General features: G+C 44.3%; 1 protein-coding gene across 1 annotated transcript in view; it reads left to right on the top strand.

Moving 5' to 3' along the window:
* SHCBP1 (SHC binding and spindle associated 1) overlaps window positions 1-14,868 on the top strand; it is a 32,602-nt gene extending 17,734 nt beyond the window's left edge. The window contains exons 9-13 of the mRNA XM_081963077.1: window positions 5,341-5,472; window positions 10,685-10,803; window positions 11,733-11,819; window positions 12,974-13,106; window positions 14,193-14,868. Coding sequence (XP_081819203.1) covers window positions 5,341-5,472; window positions 10,685-10,803; window positions 11,733-11,819; window positions 12,974-13,106; window positions 14,193-14,503 — 782 coding nt within the window. The 3' untranslated portion in view covers window positions 14,504-14,868. The remainder of the gene's footprint in view (window positions 1-5,340; window positions 5,473-10,684; window positions 10,804-11,732; window positions 11,820-12,973; window positions 13,107-14,192) is intronic.
* The last annotated feature ends 4,433 nt before the right edge of the window (window positions 14,869-19,301 follow it).

Below are 19,301 nucleotides of genomic sequence, written 5' to 3'. Positions count from 1 at the left end.
AAAAAGCGAGGGTTTTAAATGTATTGTAAGCTAAGGGACACGTTCACTAAAAACATTTGGGCCAGGAGGTTAAGTGAGTTCTGTTGCATGATTGGGTTCATTGTTGCTTATTTCTGTTGTAAGATGGGAATTATTATCTTTTTTTCCCAAACTTTAGACATTCGTTATCTGAATTGTTGGTTTAATTTTCATTTTGGGTTTTACTTTTCATACATCGCTGTGAGATGGATGGACGCAGAAATGCTTATAGGCAAATAAACAAAAACATATAAGAAAGATGTGCTGAATATCGTTAACAGCTTAATGTCTATAATACAGGGAGAATCCCAAATCAGTTAAAAAGCAGCCTAGCCATGATTAGATGATCTTTAGTTAGTGCCAAAATAGTGCCAGGCTTCAGACAAACCTTAATGAAACAGGAGAGAATTCTACAATTAGGTATTAAGAGTGCCTATTTTTAGGTTCTCTCACAGCAAAATATTGTCTAGAATCCTAGACCACAGAAAGTTTTCCAGTAATACTGTGCAGTGTTTCCGATTTAAAGGCAAAAAGGCTTCAGATCCTGAATGTGTGGGAATAGAATAGAATAGAGAATAGAATGAACAGATTAGAATAGAGAATAGAATAGAATAGAATAGAGAATAGAATAGAGGACAGAATAAAATAGAGAACAGAATGGAATAGAATAGAAGAAATAGAATAGAGAAGAGAAAAGGTGAGAATAGAATAGAGAACAGAATAAAATAGAGAACAGAACAGAATAGAAGAAATAGAATAGAATAAATAGAAGAGAGAAGAGAGAATAATAGAAGAGAATAGAGAATATAATAGAATAGAGAATAGAATAGAGAATAGAATAGAGAACAGAATAGAATATAGAAGAGAAAAGAATAGAATAGAATAGAGAACAGAACAGAACAAAATAGAATAGAATAGAATAAACAGAGAAGAGAAAAGTGTAGAATAGAGAATAGAATACAGAACAGAACAGAACAAAACAGGATAGACTAGGATAGGATAGAATAGAATAGAGCTGGAAGGTTATACCCCGTTGTTTCTAACACCCCATATCTTAGATATTTTAAAAAAGAAACGGGGGTAGGCCGAGCTCCCTTATTCTGTCTGCAGAAAGAAGGTGAGGTCTGCCATTCATTGTTAACATGATAGGCATGTCTATTGCTCTTAGATTCTCGAGGCTTTCCGCAGCCAGCTTTTGTTGAAGGTTCATTCTTTATCTTGTCAAAACTCCGTAATAGAAAAAAAGAGCCAAAGAGGAGGTTTTTTTTTAAATTTCCTGCTGTTTGGGCTCTAAATGCCCCCCTTCTCTCTGCCAGTCATCTTTCTTTTTCCTCCCCCCCCCCTTTTTACATTGTTGGTTTTTATGATGATTTCCTTGCCTTCCCCCCCTTTCCCCTCCCCCTCCTCTCTGACGTTTGATTTATGCAAATATCCATGCCAGCCTGCCGAACCCCTGCAGGAGACGGAGTAGCAATAAATTTCATTTATCGGCAGGGGTGAAGGATAAGCTGGTTTGGGCACACGAGGTGGTATCAGTGACAAATCGCATTCCCCTCGGAGAGGTCAGGCGAACGGGAGCAAAGCGCATTAAAAGTGCCACTAGGCTATCCTTTAGCAACGAAACCCGGGTCAAGTTTATTCATGGAGTCGATGCAGTGACTGATCAAGAGTCGGGAAGCCTCCCTGCCTGTTGCGGGAGCCCCTGTGGAAAGTCACGAAAGCAGTAGAAGCCCAGGGATGCTTTGAATGGGCAGACGCTGCTCACCGTGAGGGTTAATGATGCAGGAGGTATATGTTGTGGCCTCCCCTAGCAGAGCTGGCAACAGATTCGGATGGTGAAGAGGTTGGGGAGGAACATGGGCCAGTCCTGGAGTCTGGGGAAGTCTCTGATGAGGGCTCTGTGCCGGAGGCAGAGAAGGGGCCAGAGCCGTATGCCAGTTATCAGCTGCCTTCAGAGTCAGACATCAGTGAGGCAGACGAACAGCTGGAGCCTGTTCCCAGTGTGCGCATGCACAGAGTTGCCAGACGAAGGGAGCAGCTAAAGAACAGGGGTCGACTTGGGACTAAGGCCACAGGTGGACAATGAATGGCCCCTCCCAAAGGAAACAAAAGAGGAGCAAAAGGGGAGTGGAGTTTGCAGGAGACAATTAGTTCGCTAAATTGGTTTGTGACTCTTTGAGACTCCTTGCCAAGTTTTGCAGATATCGGCCTGTCAGCTCTCCAAGCCAGATAAGGTCTGTGACTGTAAATCCTCCCTTGAAAGACATTGCTGAGGTTGGTAAGATGAGAACCCAGATTGTTGGGGGGCGATAGGCTGCTTCTATGTAAGCCACTTAGAGAGGGCTGTAAAACACTGAAGCGGTATCTAAGGGCTCTTGCTCTTGAAACATGGGGCATTTTGACCCAAGCTTGAAATATTTCAAATGACCATTCCACAGTATTTCAAATATTTTGCCTGCTCTCTAGCATGGAGCCGTGTGCATGTCTGACCTTAATTAAATCCTAGCTTCTTACAAGGCACCTCAAACATTTTTTAAAAAAAGTTGATAGCTTTATCATGCATCTCTTCATTCGATCCATCTCTTGAGTTTGGAGATGCTTGAAAAACAGAAAAATGTATGCCGTGACGCTGATAGCATCCATATTCCTGGTTGCCATGTCGTTATGCTAGTGACGGGCCATAAAAGATTTACATGCTCATAAATTTCTTTAAGTGGTTTGGAGTAAACAATAGCGGATAGCTGAGTGAACTTAGCCTTGCTCTTTAAAAAAAAAAAAAGCAGTGGTCTTACCTAAGTCTGAGAAAACAGCAGGCCTTTCTTTTTAAATGATGTAGAAGTTTATAAATAGAAGATCTGAATCCTGATATGGTGTGACAGTGGGATCAAATAGATGCTTTGTCATGAAAAACACTCAATTCGGTCCATTTCAAGATAATGGAAAGAAAAATTAGCCTTAAACTAGAAGGAATAGTGTGGTCTCCCATTGCATAACATTCACATATTTATTTATTAGAAGAATAGAATAGAATAGAATAACAGGACAGAGTTGGAAGGGACCTTGGAGGTCTTCTAGTCCAACCCCCTGCTTAGGCAGGAAACCCTATACCACTTCAGACAGATGGTTATCCAACATCTTCTTAAAAACTTCCAGTATTGGAGCATTCACAACTTCTGGAGGCAGGTTGTTCCACTGATTAATTGTTCTAACTGTCAGGAAATTTCTCCTTACTTCTAGGTTGCTTCTCTGCTTGATTAGTTTCCACCCATTGCTTCTTATCCTGACTTCTGGTGCTTTGGAGAATAGCTTGACTCCCTCTTCTTTGGGGCAGCCTCTGAGATATTGGAAGACTGCTATCATGTCTCCCCTAGTCCTTCATTTCATTAAACTAGACATACCCAGTTCCTGCAACCGTTCTTCGTATCTTTTAGCCTCCAATCCCCTAATCATCTTTGCTGCTCTTCTCTGCACTTGGCACTTCCCTCCAGCCTTCCCCCAAAGCCCTTCACCAAGAGGCTGAAGCAGACCCCAAGTCGGAATTTCTCCTTGCCTCTGACCCACACAAAAAGACCCCGAAGGGGGAGACTCTCTGCAGCAACACAAGTGTTCACTGCCTGTATCCATCCCAGGGGCGTAGTTTGAGGATCCCTGATTTAGTGCATTTGCATAAAAATGCAAATAATTTTTCTGGGGACCACTAAAATTTTCTCACAGACCACCGTTGGTCTACAGACCACTGCTTGGTGACTGTTGCTTTAGAGTGGCCAAGGTATGCATGTCACTCCTGGGGTGCTTCCTTAAAGAAGAGATGTGTCTTTTCCTGCCCCTGCAGATGGGCCCTGCAGTCCTAGGAAAACATATGCATTGAGGTAAGGAGATTCCATCAACATGCCTACGGGGTCTCAGAAGTGCCTTATCACGGCCTGTTGGCACCGCCTTATCTGTGCTTTCCTGGGATTGCAGGGCCATTGAGTGAGCCCAGGAAAAAGAATGTTGCTTCTTTAAAAGGTATCTTTTTCCCCAGCTCATCTTACCTTATTTGTTTGGAGGGATTATCTTTAAGCCGGTGTGTACCTTCAAGGTGTACTGCGTTATAGTTGGAGATGGTGTGAGCCGTACCTGGGCGCATCTGGAGAATATCAATTTGAGGAAAGCTGATTCAAGGGACCTGAAGCCCCTTTTAACATTCCTAAGTGGTACAAAACAGTACCTCCCTTAAAACAATGCTTTAAGTAGATAAGCGATGTTGCACAGATTAGGGAGAGTTGCTTGTTTAGTCAAGAATACAGGTTCCAATACACTCGGAAATTGTAACAGTGCTCCCTGAACTTTGGGGTGAAAAGAAATTAATTGGCTGCAACTTTTAAAAAACTGAGTCATTGTGTGTAATGCACGACCATGATTTTGGACAGAATAACAAGAGTTGGAAGCGACCTTGGAGGTCTTCTAGTCCAGCTCCCTGCTTAGGAAACCTGCTGTCCCACTGCTCAGGAAACCCTGTATGGACATACTGGCCGGATACCCGTGCTTCGCGATGAAACTATGTGATCAGGCTACGCAGGAGAAATTCGGTTCACAATCCGTTGGCTCAGTGGTGGTTGGTGATTGAAACACATAAGTGAATATCGCTCCCGCTTCTTTGAGTCCGGAAGCAGTTCCATAGGTGGAAGGCGTAGACATTTTGATGGGGTACCAACATTTAGTACTGTAAGGAGCCCCAGACCACTCCCAAGTGAAGGAGTGGAACGTTTGCCAGTTTGATCTGAGGTAATGGAATGTGAGGCAACAGGCAGTTGGAACAGAGTTCTTTTCAGGTGGGGAGGGGGAGTAGAACTCCTTAGCATCAGAGCGTGTTAATTATTGTATAAGAAATACTAATGATCTGATGGTCATTTCGAAAAATCCTTTCTTAGCCAGCACCTAGAACCCAATAGGAACATACTTGTCAAATTTCAAGTTTGTAGGCTTTACAGTTCTGGAGATTCCGTGATGAGTGGGTGGTACTTGGCTTTTATACATAGAGATGAGGCCATTGACTATAGCAGACTGTTTTTTATAAAGCAAATGGATAGAATTATGATTTGAATCCTGGTCAATGTATTTTTCTAGAAGAATGCAAAGACCGATCATCAGTGTTTAGAATAATTCCTGGTTGATGAACATGATGGGATTGTAGAACTAGAGAATATGTCTTTTCTATCCTACATAAACATGGCGTGATGAGGAGTGAGTGTTTCTCTAGGGAAGGATCTACTGTCTCTGGAGATCTAACCTACAAAAAGATGCCCACTCTTTTTATATTGTTTTTTATTTTTTGCCAAGGTTATGGACTGCCGGATGACATCGTGATAGAAAAGCAAGGGAAGGCACATGCTTTCGTTGAATGTACCGGAAAGGATGTGAAAATCTCTAACCTGAAGCTCATCCAACATGATGCGGAGAAAGGCATTCTGAGTGAGTACCTTGAGCTGGCCTGTTTGTTATAAAATTTTATTGGTTTTTCAAAATTTATAGGGAAAAGGGTAAATGGACAGGTATACAAATTTTGGCAGTTGCAAAGTGTGTGAGGCCCCCCTCCCTCCATACCCATAGCGTACATTTATATATAATGCATTAGTATATAATTGATTATAATCAGCATATTAGTTCTATTATTAAATTCAATCAAATTAAACATTACAATATAAAATCCAAATATAATTCCATTTTCACTTTCGGTCAATTTATAATAATATGATTTTCATATTTATTTCTGTGATCTGAGTCTTCTTGCTATTGCCCCATCTCCCTCCACTGGCAGAGCTCTGGCCCCTCCCGTGTCCTGCGTATCCGTTGTAGTGTCTGGTGGTTTCTCTAGGAGTGTTTTATTTTTTTCCATAAAGGCCTGCGCCTCTATGGGTGAATTAATTCTGATTCTTGTCTCCTCCCAGAATATCAGCATACCTTCAGGCATCAACCATCTAAACCACACCCCTTTCTGGTATAATTTATTCGCTAATTGCGAATAATTTTTTCTTTTTTCTCTAATCTTCTTAGGGATCTGCTTCAGAATGGTTATCTCCATATCATGATATGTCAATGCTTGCCCCCTTTGTACACCCAGAATTTCATCTCTTGTGGTTTTTCTAAGGAATTTAATGTGAACCTCCCTGGGTAAATTGTGTGTTCTAGCATAAGCTGAGTTCACTCTATAAACCAGATCTATATCCCACCCCATCTGTTGTTTTTCTTTGTGTGTATAGTCAGCCAGAATGTTTGTCATGATGTCCCTTATATTTTCCCCATCTTCTTCTATAACATTTTGAAATCTAAGATAATAGGACATTCTCTCAAATTCTAATTTCATCTGTTGGATGTCAAGATCTTTGTTCCCTTTCTGCACAGCTTCCACCACCCCCCTCACCTCCTCCACCCCCCCTTCCACAAGATTCAGTCTTTGTGAGTTCTTATATATTTGGGCTTGATTTTCTTTAATTTCATCTTTCATTTCCCTTAACTGTTTCTTGATTTCCTCCTGGCCCTGTAGAATTTGTTGAAGCATTTGTTGAAAGTCCATCTCTGTAGTCTTATGTTGCATCAGTTCTGTTATCTTTGACTGTGTGGCTGGACTGGATGTTGCGGATGTTGGAGCAGAAGTGGCAAAGCCAGGTTTTCCAGGAGGGGGTCTTTTAGATGCCATCCTTTATAACGTTAAAAGTTCAGTCCAAATATGAAGTAAGCAATTAGAAAAGAAGGGTAGCCAGGTGAATCCGGGAGCAGAATAACCAGGCAGAAGAGAATCTCTCCAATAAGTCTGGCAATAGATAGAAAATTTCCCCTAGAAGGTTAAAAAAAATACCAATCCACAAGAGGTTCCTCTGGGAGACACGGAGACAAAGACCGGAAGCCTGAATTTTAAAGGTGGAGTCAGGTTTCAGAGTTCATAAAGACAACGGAAGTGTGCCATCTTGCCCTGCCAGTTTTGGGCACAGAGGCGTAACAAAGTTTTAAAAAGTTCCAAAAGTCCTCAAATCATTGTAATATGTAAAATTAAATTGAAAAGAAAATCATCTCAGCCTAAGTGAGGCTTCATTCGTTGGCTCTCCCCCCTCCTCCTTCCCCGGGGGCTGAGAGCAAAATTGTTTCTTGCCGCTTGTCCAAGGGGGGGGGGGAAAACCCCCCTCCCTCCAGCCGCACCTCCAAAATGCTCCGAAAGTTGTTTTAAAGTTTTAAAAGCTGAATCAAATCTTCATGCAAAGTAAGGGATGAAGAGAGAGGCAACCTCACCGCACCGCAGCTGCTTCCTTCAATTGTAGCATTCTCCAGTCGGCTTGTAGCGAGGCGCGAGGCGTGAAAACGCGATGCGCCCTCCGAGCTTGCTCCCCGGTGCCTTGGGCGCGCGAGAGAGCCCCCGCCGGCTGCCGCCGCTGCAGGAGACCTCCGCGATGCCGCCCCTCCGGCAGGACCCCTCTGCGGGGTGTCCTGTGCCCCCCAAGGAGTGGGGAAGCCCACCGGGGAGCCGGAGCGGGCAAAGAGCTGCCCGTCGCCGCCGCCGCCGGAACCGGAACCGAGCTGGCCTGTTGACTTCCCAAATCAAATGAGGCACATACAACCAATGGATGCTTCAAGGTTCAACGGTGTGTATGATAGCAATAGCCCTTAGACTTATATACCGCTTCCCTGTGCTTTACAGCCCTTTCTAAGCAGTTTACAGAGTCAGCATATTGCCTCCAACAATCTGGGTCCTCATTTTACCGACCTCGGAAGGATGAAACCTTGAGCCGGTCAGGATTGAACTGCCGGCAGTGGGCAGAGTCAGCCTGCAATACTGCATTCTAACCACTGGGCATCATGGATGGATGGGTGGAAGGAAGGAAGCAAGCAAGCAAGGAAGGGTAATAACAATAGCTCTTAGACTTATAAAATGAGGACCTAGATTGTTGGGGGCAATATGCTGACTTTGTAAACTGCTTAGAGAGGGCTGTAAAAGTACTGTGAAGTGGTATATAAGTCTATTGGTATTCCTTCCTCCCTCCTTCCCTTCCCTTCCCCTTCCTTCTGTGGTGGTTCAATGGTTAGAAAGCAGTACTACAGGCTGATTCTGCCCACTGCCAGCAGTTTGATCCTGACTGGCTCAAGGTTGATCCATCCTTCCATCCTTCTGAGGTCAGTGAAATGAGGACCCAGATTATTGGGGGACAATAGGCTGACTCTGTAAACTGCTTAGAGAAGGCTGTAAAGCACTGTGAAGTGGTATATAAGTCCAAGTGCTATTGCTGTATTGTAGAAATGCATTTGCTAGTAGTTAATTTTCAAACCTAGACCAGTTGTCTGAATGCAATCTTTGTTTTGTATATAGAGAACTATTCCAATGGTAGATGATATATTTAACTCAGGGTTGAACTGTGGAGCCCTTGATGTTCTATGAGCTTGGTTGTTTGTTTGCAACCAATGGTGTTACCTACTCAGGTAACAAAGCACCTGCAAGCAAACAACCAGAGAAGATCAAGGACTCCATAGAGAAATATATTTGAGGATCGCATCCGTTGGGTAGCACCTGCTTCTTGATTATAATATTCAGAATTAACAGCTTTGGGGTACCCATTCTAATTATATTGTATTCCCCTTTTCCCATTCATTTCTTTCCTTGTTACCCTGTTTCCCTGAAAATAAGACTTCCCCGGATAACAAGCCCAATCGGGCTTTTGAGCGCATGCACTAAAATAAGCCCTCCCCCCAAAAATAAGACCTCCCCGAAAATATTGCAACACAGCAGCAGCCATGAGGTGGCCACGCTCGCCGCCTCCTGCACCTCAAAAATAATAAGACCTCCATGAAAATAAGGCTAAGCACTTATTTCGCGGGTCAAAAGAAAACAAGATCCTGTCTTATTTTCGGGGAAACACGGTAATAATATTGATTTTATCTGTCTTGCTAAAGCAGACAAACGGGATGAGTTTCCTTAACGTTCGATGTTCAAAGTTTTCTTTAAAGACTGTTTCCTAATGGGGACCTGCCACCTCTCCTGTCCTCTTTTCTCCCTCTTCCCCCCCCTCTTGAATTTGATGAATTTTCGTTAGCTGTGTCCCTCTGTCTTTTGAAGAAGGTGATAATTAACACTTCATCATCTGAGATGTGGATTTGAATAACAAATGCTCCATGGGCTAGCAAGATAATTTCAGCACCTTTTATGTGAAAATATATTCACTCACCAAAAAAAAAAAAAAAAATAGGGGAGGGGGTGCTTGAGCCACTCTTGAAAGAAAGTTATTAATTGCTTGTCCCTAATATATTCTTTAACAGAGTAAATTTATACATTGTGTCCTTTAAAAAAAAAGTTAGTGTTTAATATGAGCTTCTGCATTTTGATGCGCGAAAATCAGAACTGGTCTAAAACTTTTCCACGAAATGCTTCTTCATTCTCAAGGATTACTTTTTCCATCTTTGTGTTGTGGCCTGCCAGCTGCCAGCAGAGATGGCAGAAGATTCGGGCAGAGGGGAGGTTGGGGAGGAACATGGGCCAATCCTAAAGTCTGGGGAAGGCTCGGACAAGGGCTCTGTGTCGGAGGCAGAGAAGGAACCAAGGCCATCTGGTAGTTATTTGCTGCCTCCGGAGCAAGGCAGAAGAACAGCAGGAGCCTGTTCCCAGTGTGTGCATGTGCAGAGCTGCCAGAAGGCAAGAAGAATTAAGAAAACAGGATTGACTTGGGAGTAAGGCTTGGAGATGATTGGCCCCTCCCATAAAACATAAAAGAGGAGCTTTTGCAGGAAGCGATTAGTTCATCTAGTTGGTTCAAGCTTTGAAAAGTTCTGTTTGACTCTGTGCTAAGTTTGGCCTTGCTCTGCATTTATCAATTAGGTCTCTGGCACCATTCCCAGGGAGGTAAGGTAGGTGTTTATCAACATTCCCCTGAAAGACTGTGGCAACTCGAGCAGACATCAGTCAGAATCCCTCCCAGAGGAAATAAAAGAGGAGCGAAAGGGGAGTGGAATTTTCAGGAGACAATTAGTTTGCTTAATTGGTTCACGACTCTCCGAAATGCTTGCCAAATTTTGCAGATATTGGCCTCTCATCTGTCAGAACCTTCCCAGACTGTTTATGAAGCCTTGCAGACTGTTAATGACCATAACGTACAGCCATATAAATAAAAGAGGGTTTGGGGGACTAAGATTGTGATTTATGCTTTCTCCGGAAGCCTAGGTCAGAACGCTTCGTGATCTCCAAACCGTTGGGCAGCCAACCTCATGCAGATTAAAGATTTGGGGAGTAGCAATCCAACAGTTCAAAGATCTTTCTTTTTAACTGACTAGTTTAGAATAACCCTGCTCTGTTTCTTCATACGAGACTTCATACGGAAGCCCGTGTGTTGATTGCTACTTTTATCATCAAGAAATGATTGCGCTCATTGATTTTTAATCAAAGCATGTGTCATCCACAAAAGAACCTGCCTACCGGCTTGTGCAACTCAAAATGCACCTGGGGCTTTGTGTTTTGAGACCAATCATCCAATGGATGGCTGTGTTTGTGCCAATCAGCCTCTGTTGACTTAAGAATGAATTGAGGTACCTGACAAAGATGTTTTGCTGAAGCATTTCGGAATTCCTTGTTTATGCTCACCGGGAAATTTTTGTCTTTCAAGTCTTGTTTATGCGCCCACAAATTCAAGAGCAGGATGTGTTTTTGCAGGTGTTCATCAAGGAAGGACGACTCTGGAAAACTGTGTGTTGCAGTGTGAAACAACTGGAATTGCCATCCGAACATCTGCCGAGTTCTTCATGAAGAACTCTGATCTGTATGGGGCAAAGGTAGGAAGAGATCTTTTCATTTGTTGGTTGTCCTCCTGTTGTGGCCCGCCAGCGGAGCTGGCAGCAGATTCTGAAAGTGAGGAGGTTGGAGAGGAACATGGGCCAGTCCTGGAGTCTGGGGAAGGCTCTGCGTGGGAGGTAGAGCTGGGGCCAGGGCCGTCTCACAGTTATCAGCTGCTTTCGGAGTCGGACATTAGTGAGGCAGATGAACATACGCCTCTTCCCAGTGTGCGTATGTGCAGAGTTGCCAGACAAAGGGAACAGCTAAGGAACAGAGGTCGACTTGGGAGTAAGGCCGCAGGTGGATGGTGAATGGCCCCTCCCAGAGGGAATAAAAGAGGAGCGAAAAGGGAGTGGAGTTTGCAGGAGACAATTAATTTGCTTAATTGGTTTGTGTACTCTCTGAGACTCCTTGCCAAGTTTTGCAGATATTGGCCTGTCAGCTCTCCAAACCAGATAAGGTCTGTGACCGTAAATCCTCCTCTGAAAGGCAGTAAAGCCACAGGTGGACAGTGAATCACCCTTCCCAGAGGGAATAAAAGAGGAGCGAAAGGGGAGGGGTGTTTGCAGGAGACAATTAGTTCATTCTTGCCAAGTATTGCGGCGTCTGAAAGATATCAGCCTGGCCACACTCCAAGCCTGATAGAGGTCGGTAATTGTGAACTATCTCGGAAGACAGTGAGAGAGGTAAGACTTGGCTGGAGAGGAATTCACTGTAAATTAAATAAAAGGGGTTTATCGGGATGAGGACTTAGCTTCGTGCTGCTGGGGAAGCCTAGTCAGAAGAGAAGATTCTTCAGAAGAAATGAAGTGTCTTCAGAGGAAAAACAAAAGAAGGTTTCCAACTGCCTCTCGAAAAATCTCCTTTTGGGACACGGTCTCTCCTATTTTCGACCTGCTTCTGAACCGTTTCTTCTCTTCAATTTCAGGGAGCTGGGATTGAAATCTACCCAGGCAGCACCTGCATTTTGATGGGGAATGGGCTACACCATTGTAAAGAAGGAATCCTGATCAAGGTACGTTCTAGCTTAAGAGCTGAGTACCTTAAAGGAAATACACTGCGCTTGAGTCCGTTGTTGAAAAAGGATTGTTTTAGCTATTCCATTTTTATTTTCCTCGTTTTAACAGTCTTTTCCCCTCCAGGAATTTATTATTATTTTTTAAAGCGCAAAGAACCACAAATGGAAGCGTAGCAAATTGGCTCCTTTGCAAACAACCGACATCGTTGCATTTTGTTCGTTTTGCGGAATAAAACATTTGTGGTTCTTTTCATTGTATAGTAACTCTTTTATGGGGCCCTCAGTTTGATCACTTCTGCAGCAGAGTGGGAAGGAAGCATGGCAAACTGAAAGTGGAATCGTTGTAAAAATTCCACAAATGAGAATTGATTGGATATTCATTGTGCAGTTTAAAAGTACTCTTCGTTTCTTTACCTAAAAGCAAGGGGGTGTGGGGAATCCACTGGTAGGAAGATAGAATTTTTGAGATCAAAAGAGTGTGTTTGGTGATTCTCTCCTCCCTTTGTCCTCACTAAAGACCTGAAGGTAGGTTGGGCTGAGGGAGAGAGAGAGAGAGAGAGAGAGAGAGAGAGAGAGAGAGAGAGAGAGAGAGAGAGAGAGAGAGAGAGAGAGAGAGAGAGAGAGAGAGAGAGAGAGAGAAGGAAAGGAATAGAGAGAGAGGAGAGGGGGAAGAGAGAGAGAGAAAGAAAGGAAGAGAGGGTAGAAGACAGAGAAAGAGAAAGAGAGAGGGGGGAGAGGGGGAAGAGAGAAAGAGGGAGAGAAAGGAAGAGAGAGAAAGGAGAGGTGGAAAAGAGAGAGAGAGAGAAAAAAATTGTTCCAAGGTCACCCAATAAACCTCCATGATCAAGCTAGGATTAGATCATGGATCTCTTCTGTCCAGATTTGGTAAAACAACATTGCATCATACGGTAAAACTGATTAGGGATTTAGAAGGAGGATTCCAGATGCTGCTTTCTTGTACTTCTGGTTAACATCTGGATGGCAGATGTTGGGAGGATGGGGAATAGCCTAGCTTTTGTTATGGGTTCTTTCCTCTCCATGAAGTCATTGCATGTGGGCCTTTGGCTTTCCATCTGCAAATAACTTTTAAAATAGTCTTCTCAGAACCGTTGAACTGGGTGGATCTCACGCAACTCTATCTCGGCTTTCAGAACTTTTTGGATGAGCATTTTGATGTTCCCAAGATAACCATGAAGAACAACGTGATACACAATAATGAAGGCTATGGTGTGGTGCTGGTGAAACCTAAAGAGGCTAGTGAGGTCACGCCAGAAAGCATATCAGGTATGGTTTTGTAGATGTTACTCACAGTACTGGCAAATGAGCAGCATGGTGGTCTAGAGCTGGAGCCCTCACCTCACAATCAGGAGGCTGTGAGTTCGATCCTTGGTAGCAGCAAATATTTCTCTCTCTCTGGGCACAAAGGGAAAAATATCTGCTGTGAGCTCTGTGTAGGCATCAGGAAGGGCATCCGGCCAGCAAATGCTCAGCTCCATTCAGTCGCTTCGACTGCACCATGATGCAAGGCATTATAGGGTCATTAAAAGAGAAAACCTATTGTGGTCCACCAGTGACCAGCAGAGCTAGCAGCAGATTCGGACAGTGAGGAGGTTGGGGAGGAACATGGGCCAGTCCTGGAGTCTGGAGAAGGCTCTGATGAGGGCTCTGTGTTGGAGGCAGAGAGGGGGACAGAGCCGGTTATCAACTGCCTTCAGAGTCAGACATCAATGAGGCAGACGAACAGCTGGAGCCCGTTCCCAGTGTGCACATGCACAGAGTTCCAGACGAAGGGAACAGCTAAAGAACTGGGGTCGACTTGGGATTAAGGCCAAAGGTGGACGATGAATGGCCCCTCCCAGAGGAAATAAAAGAGGAGCAAAAGGAGAGTTGGCAGGAGACAGTTAGTTCGCTGAATTGGTTCGTGACTCTCTCTGACTCCTTGCCAAGTTTTGCAGGTATTGGCCTGGCAGCTCTCCCAAGCCAGATGAGGTCTGTGACTTTAAATCCTCCCTTGAAAGACTTTGCTGGATGTGAATGAGCAGAATTCACAGTCAATTAATAAAAGGGCTTTTTGCCGGGACCAGGAGTTTGCTTCATGCCCTCGGAAAGCCTCGGTCACAACAAATCCATCAGCATTGCCATTAAGGCTGCAGAAAGAGCACGGTGCATGGTATAGATTGCAATGTAGCCTAAGCCGGTGTTTTCATACGGCAACAGTTCGGTTCCCTAATGCACCAAATCAGAGCCAACCCAAACATATTATGGCCCATTTATGTGATAAATGAATCCATTGTAGATTAAGTCAAATGCTGTGAAACCTGGACAATTAAGCTTGTAAAATCAATTTGGTGTCGCTGTTTCTGATTTTAGGACAAACGGAAGAGAGTGCGCCTGCCGAAGGTGCCACCACTGAGAACTGTGAAGGTCCTCATGGACTGGATTGCGGGGAAGTGGATCCTTATGGAAGAGACAATGACGTCGATGACGGGGAAGGCAATTCTCAGATATCAAAGGAGCTTTGGGCCACCTTGCAGAAGAAGAACCAGCTGTGCCAAAAGAGACTGAGCCAGTTGGGGATTCCAGAGGCAGACAGCCAGATGTCTCAAGAGACGCTTGTGTCCATCTTGGGCAACCAGTTCAAGCGTAACGGGAAAGGGTGTTTTGGAACCTTCCTTTATTGATTTTCCGAAATTGTGTTATCAGCCCAATAGGAATAACCAGCAGCTAAGCACTGATCCTTTCCAGAATAGCTAAAACTCCCTTGACCCCTGTTTATTTTTTTAATATATTTAAATCTGGTTATCTTTCCTGCTTCACTGTGTTCTTTTCAGCAGTGGGTGTGTACTTCACAGCAGGGAAAGGCGTGTGTTGCTCGGAGTGAGTTTTGAAGCCGTAACTTGAGAATCGAAAGCTCTCCGATGACTTTTCCAAAGGGAGAAGCGTCATCCTCATTGGCTCTGTGTATCCGTTTATTATTGTGCTATTTATATCTAACATCAATCACCTTGTTTTAAAAATAAAATAAAGCTCTGTACGTCTATAGGGAGACTGTTGGCACTACCCTTCTACCTCGTGACTGCAGGCAAAATGAACATTTGTTCTTTGAGTAATGGCTGTGGGTCATTTTCAACTACATTGAGTAAACCTTTATATTTAGCAAAATTGTCCTTTTGCATTACTTGTCCGGTTGAGCTCTTTGCTCTCAAGTTTATCTCTGCCCAGCATTGAAATCTCTGTGTTCTGACCCAGCTCCCTAAACACGACAAACCCTCTTAGGTGAACTCAAAAATTCGTTTATTAGGAGCGCCGTCACCCCCGGCAAAACGTTTCTCCCTCACTGCAGGCTAGCAAGTCTGTCCGGTAGGGAGATGAATGGTTGTCTGCCACATCTATTCATCTCCGCCCCCTGCCTTTTATCCCCAGAGCGTGGGTGGGGCTTTGCTAGCAGCAGTGGCTCTTCCGTCCCAAGGACCAGCCCACAGATTTCCAATGCTCTCCTCTCCTCTGCCTTTCGCACATCTGCACATCTGGCATTGATCCTCCTCTTCCTCATCAGTCACCTCCAGACCTGGGGGTTGTTCACTTTCCATCTGAGGGCTGACGGCCGGCCCAGGCTTCACCTCTTTCTCTCTCTCTCTCTCTCTCTGCCAGCTCCATTCCCTCTTCTCCTTCAGAGATCTCAGGTTTCCTTGATGCTGACCCTGACTCCCACGCCCTCCTCTGATTTGGCTGCTGGAGGGACTGGCAGCCGACAGGACACATCACCCGAGTTGAATATGTTTGGCTAAGCCTACAAAGAATGTGGTTGAATGTGCTACTTAAGCACATCCGAACGTGTATTGATTAGTTAGGTTGGGTCCTGTTCACAGCTCCAAACTTCCATGTTTTGCAGGGATAAGCTAGTTCTCCATCATTCTATATGCAAATCCCCAAGCCCATCTCATCTTTGTTAACAGCAGACGTTTTGTTATTACTTTCCCCCACTTCCCAGAGGATTTTTGTTTGTTCACATACTCAAGGTATGTATTGATATTTATTTCACAGCAAAGCAGCACATAAAATACTTTATGCGATGATGTGCTGCTCAGGGCTCCTTTCATAACAAATCAATAAATCCGGAAAGTTGGTCTTCAAAACTTCGATAAATAAGAGAAGTTAAAAGTGATCAGTGCTGGCATTGACTTGCCATTTGCTCCTGTGAATACGGTTATTTGCAGCAAGATGAATTGTTGAGAGAGATGGATCGTTGCTTTCTCATTCAGAAAAACCTGAATTTATCTTCTAACTGATAATACGGACTAGAGGGGATTTCCTCCCTCCCCCCCCCTTAAAGGTAGGTCAATGTTTGCTTGGGATTATTCTCTAAACTAGAATCACTACTTGCTTTGTTTAAATAAGATTTGTTGTTGTTTTTGTTGCAAGTTGCAAAGTCGCGTCCCACCCATCGCATCCCCATGGACAACGTTCCTCCAGGCCTGCCTTCCTGTCCTCTACCATCCTACGGAGTCCATTTAAGCTCTCACCAACTGCTTCGGTGACTCCATCCAGCCACCTCATTCTCTGTCGTTCCGTTCTTCTTTTGCCCTCCATCGTTCCCAGCATGAGGCTCTTCTCCAGGGAGTCCTTCCTTCTCATTAGGTGGCCAAAGGATTTGAGTTTCCTTTTCAGGATCTGGCCTTCTAAAGAGCAGCCAGGGTTGATCTCCCTCTAGGACTGACCGGTTGGATCGCGTTGCAGTCCAAGGGACTCACAGGAGTCTTCTCCAGCACCATAGTTCAAAGGCAGTTTGGTGGTTCGAATGCCTAGCGCCGCGTAATGGAGTGAGCTCCCATTACTTATCTCAGCTGCCAACCTAGCAGTTTGAAAGCATGTAAAAATGCAAGTAGAAAAATAGGAACCACTTTTGGTGGGAAGGTAACAGTATTCCGTGAGCTTTTGGCATTTAGTCATGCTGGCCACATGACCATGGAGACATCTTCGGACAGCGCTGGCTCCATCCCTGAAGGCTTTTAAGAAGTGCCTGGAGAGCCGCTTGTCTGAAATGTAAAAAACAGAGTTGGACTAGAAGACCTCCAAAGTTCCTTCCAACTCTGTTATTCTGATTCTGATCAGTAGAAATCCCCCTCTGTGGAAATTCCTATCTTCTTACCTCTTTGCTCTTTCGTTGTTTGCTGACTCTTGTTTTATCCCGTGGAGAATATGGAACGGTGCGTGCTATGCATCTTATTGACTGCACTTTTAAAGATTGAAATTCCTGATCGCTTGATTGAACTGAATAAAGTCTACATCTCATTCAGCTTCCCAACCTAGATACCCTGGAGATGCATGAGCTTCAATTCCCAGAATTCCTCAACCAATCACGGTCATTAATTACATTCTGGGACAGTGGCGTAGCGTGGGTTGTCAGCACCCGGGGCAAGGCAAGTAATTTGCGCCCCCTAACCCGTGGATTTTAGCACTCGAGTCTCTTCCACTAGATTAGTTAAACAAACCCTTACCCCCTAAGCACATGTATTGTTTGTTATGAAAATACTGATGTAATTAAAGTAAAATGCATCTAAATACAAGTTTATTTTCAAACACTTTATTGAGTGCGAACATGCATTACACATTCTCCACATTTTCAGCAGGTCTATGAATACAAATCTACAAATGTAGTAACCTAGAATGGGCCATGCTATTATATGTCGTCTCACAACCATCGTAAACGACTGCTGGCACCCCCCACCTCCACCTCCACAGTGGGCGGCGACCCGGCAACTCGGATCGGATTCGCACAGCCAGCACTGCAGTGAGAGAGAGTGAGTGAGCCAGGCAGGGGCAGAGAGCTGCGAGTGCGAGCGCGCCCCCCCAGATGTTGCGCCCGGTGCGGCCGGCCCCCCTGCACCCCCCACGCTACGCCACTGTTCTGGGAATCGAAATTCACACGACTGGAGAATGTCAGAATTGGGGAACTGACAGTTCTACTTCACTTTATTTTAAGAAGCACTTACTATTTCTGGCTCTTCTCTTATTTTATTTTTAATTTATCTGCAGAAATGAAAACTGAACTTGGTCTACTTTTTTCTTCTTTTTAAGCTTGGGATGTGATTTTTAGCTCACTGCTAGATCCCTGTGCATGCACCGTGACCTGGTTTTTAAGGAGACAAAAGGTAAGTCCTAGAACTCATTTACACCTCTGTGTAAACCTGATTGGTCATCGCAGTGGCCCTTGGATCTTAGGACAACAATAAGGCACAGCAGAAAAATAAGCTTTCAGACATTCAGGTCTATTAAATGAAGTAACTTTTTCCTCTATTTTATTTTGGAACTGATTGTCTGGTCCCAAATGGATATTTTAATGAGGTGAAGAAAGAACTGATGACAATATACCTGTCACTTACATGCTGATGGATTCAGTTTCTATGCCGCTTTCCATAAGTAAGTTCTTTATTTTTAGACTCCCCTAATGAAACAAATGTCTTAATGTGCATAGTGATTAGGTCATCTTATCTGCCAGCTATTTGCCAACGAGAGCTGGACTCTAACACTTGCTCACAGCACGAGACGCATATTAATGGACGATTTGCTTATGCGCTTCTCTCTTATATGCTAATTTGCTTCACGCAAATACTCGCTCGGTGAGGGGTTTTTCACACTAGAGTTCCACAAAATAGATGTAACGGTTGTGGCAAGGTTGAACTTGGAGGGCAAGGTGTTGGGAAGGTCCGAATAAAAGATAGCAATAGCACTTAGACTTCTCTTATGGTTATAGTTGCAGCATTGCAGGAAAACTCTGCCCGCAGTCTGGGGTTCAATCCTGATGGGGGCTCAAGGTGGACTCAAGCCTTCCATCCTTCCGAGGTTGCTAAAATGAAGACCCAAGTTGGGAGCAACATGCAAATAATGCTTCCACATTGTAAACCACCCGGAGAATGCTGTAAAGCACTATGGGGTGGTATATAGCGATAGCACTTAGATTTATATACCGCTTCACAGTGCTTTACAGCCCTCTCTAAGCAGTTTACAGAGTCAGCATATTGCCCTCAACAATCTGTGTCCTCATTTTATTGACCTTGGAAGGATGGATGGCTGAGTCAAGTTTGAGTTGCTCGGGATCAAACTCTTGGCAGTGGGCAGAATCCAGGGGTGGAATTCAACCAGTTTGGACCGGTTCTGGTGAACTGGTTGTTATGATTTTGCGTAGTTCGGAGAACCGGTAAAATCGACCACCGGCTAGCCCCGCCCGCCCTGCCCCGCCCCGCATAGCCAGACCCACTCTTCTGAGCCTTTTGGTTTGCAGAGAGAACAAGGAAGAGTAATTTGCAAGGGTCAATCATGCCACTCTTGAAGCAGAAGGGAGCCAAGCAAGAAGGAACACAAAAGTTTAACATATGCAAAAAAAACCAGAGACCGGTGCCAAGGCAAAAATATGGCATTAATTTGCTTTCTCTCAAAACTTACCCTCCCTTAATGGTCCTTGAGATGAATGATGGATCT

This window comes from Natrix helvetica (genome assembly GCF_964273705.1).
Source record: "Natrix helvetica genome assembly, chromosome: 10".
Taxonomy (NCBI): Eukaryota; Metazoa; Chordata; class Lepidosauria; order Squamata; family Natricidae; genus Natrix; species Natrix helvetica.
The sequence above is the reverse complement of the archived record's forward strand: the minus strand, read 5'-3'. Positions and strand labels throughout refer to the sequence as shown.